At 43.3% G+C, this 1461-nt stretch overlaps 1 protein-coding gene across 1 annotated transcript in view; it reads left to right on the top strand.

Annotated features, from left to right (window-relative positions):
* Window positions 1–1461, top strand: part of lrp1bb (low density lipoprotein receptor-related protein 1Bb) — a gene marked incomplete in the record, with an annotated part of 232866 nt that overhangs the window by 116594 nt on the left and 114811 nt on the right. The window contains 1 exon segment of the mRNA XM_014016494.1: window positions 805–1005. Within this exon segment, the coding sequence (XP_013871948.1) occupies window positions 805–1005 (201 nt within the window).

Genomic DNA, 1461 nt, shown 5'->3' with positions numbered 1-1461 from the left:
CTCCTAAATCACTCGTACGCACAACTTAAGAACAAATCTGTGCGTACGAACGGTTCTTGCATGAGACCCAATGAGTGGAAAAAAAATCTGTTAATTCACCTACTCTTTATTAAACAAAGCAAATAATTTTGAGTTTGATATATACTTTTACTCACGTTTTACAGAATTGGAAACAGCTTCTGTTTTTACAGGAAAAAGAATAGACATTTATTCATAAAACCCGAGTTCACAAGTGTCATCCAGCTTCGTTGTCAACATGACAACAAGATGTCTCAGAACTGAGATAAAGACACTGATGCACCCAAACAAACTCAGATCCACACCAAACACTCCACAGATTCTCAGCTTCACATGTCAGTGTACACTGATCTGACACAGGTGGAAAAAAAACAAATCACAAGCAACAAAAGACACATACATACACAGCATGTGTGTTGCAATGCAACCTTCCTTCACACACCAGTGTTAGCTGTTCCATTCACAGCCATTTTTAATGGCTCCACCTGCAGGTACATCCTAATTTCAGTTAGGGAACCACAATTTATCGTCCGGTRGTAGCAGAATGTGGAGTCTTCTGTGGCCTTCAGCCCTAGGCATGGAACTGACAAGTCAAACATTTGTTTTATTTAAAGATACAAAAAAAGCTAAATGTTCTAGTTGGTTAAGGTTCAATGCATTAATGCTGTATGCTAAATATTTGTGATAAAATGTAATAGTTTAATGAGACAATTAAATTCAAACTTTAATGAGAAGAAATAACTTTTTTTCATTTTCATTCGTTCTTCTTGAAATCTTAAACTACAGGCAAGTGCATTACAAAGAGTTGGGTGTGCGATGGGGACGTTGACTGTGAAGATCGCTCAGATGAAGAGTCTTGTGAGTCAGCTGCCTGCAAGCCACCCAAGAACCACTGTGCCAATGACACCTCAGTGTGCCTCACACCTGACAAGATCTGCAATGGCAAAGTGGACTGTGCTGACCGCTCCGACGAAGGACCCATTTGTGGTACTGTTTGTCTGATTTTGTTTTTAATTGGTTTCTTTATTATCCTGAAAGTGTATCTTACCCCCCTGTGAAAAGATAACTCCGCCCCAAGGCGAAATTTGAAAAATGCATTAAAGTGGGTAGGGGAGGGGGTGTGGGTAGGGAAGGGGTGGTTAGAGAGCGGAGGTGTGGCTAGGACAAGAGAACGTGACAGCTAGCATTAGCATAATTGATGCTACATGGAGAGTGACCACAGCGACGCAGATAGTTACATCTCTAAACGGTCTGAGGTGGAGGATTTTTCACCCCCCTCCTCACCAGAGGCAGAGAGAGACTTGATCAAGTCAGTTCAGTCTGGGACTGACTCATGTTGGCTCCCCCTGGGTCAGGACCCAGCACGCTTTACTGCAGCCTCGGCTGAGCTCTCTGCCTCACACCACACCAGCCTCGGACAGAGGAGGAGGAGCGCTCCGCGAC

This window comes from Austrofundulus limnaeus, unplaced genomic scaffold (assembly GCF_001266775.1).
Source record: "Austrofundulus limnaeus strain Quisiro unplaced genomic scaffold, Austrofundulus_limnaeus-1.0 Scaffold146, whole genome shotgun sequence".
NCBI lineage: Eukaryota > Metazoa > Chordata > Actinopteri > Cyprinodontiformes > Rivulidae > Austrofundulus > Austrofundulus limnaeus.
Note: the sequence above shows the minus strand (reverse complement) of the source record. Positions and strands in the feature narration are given on the sequence as shown.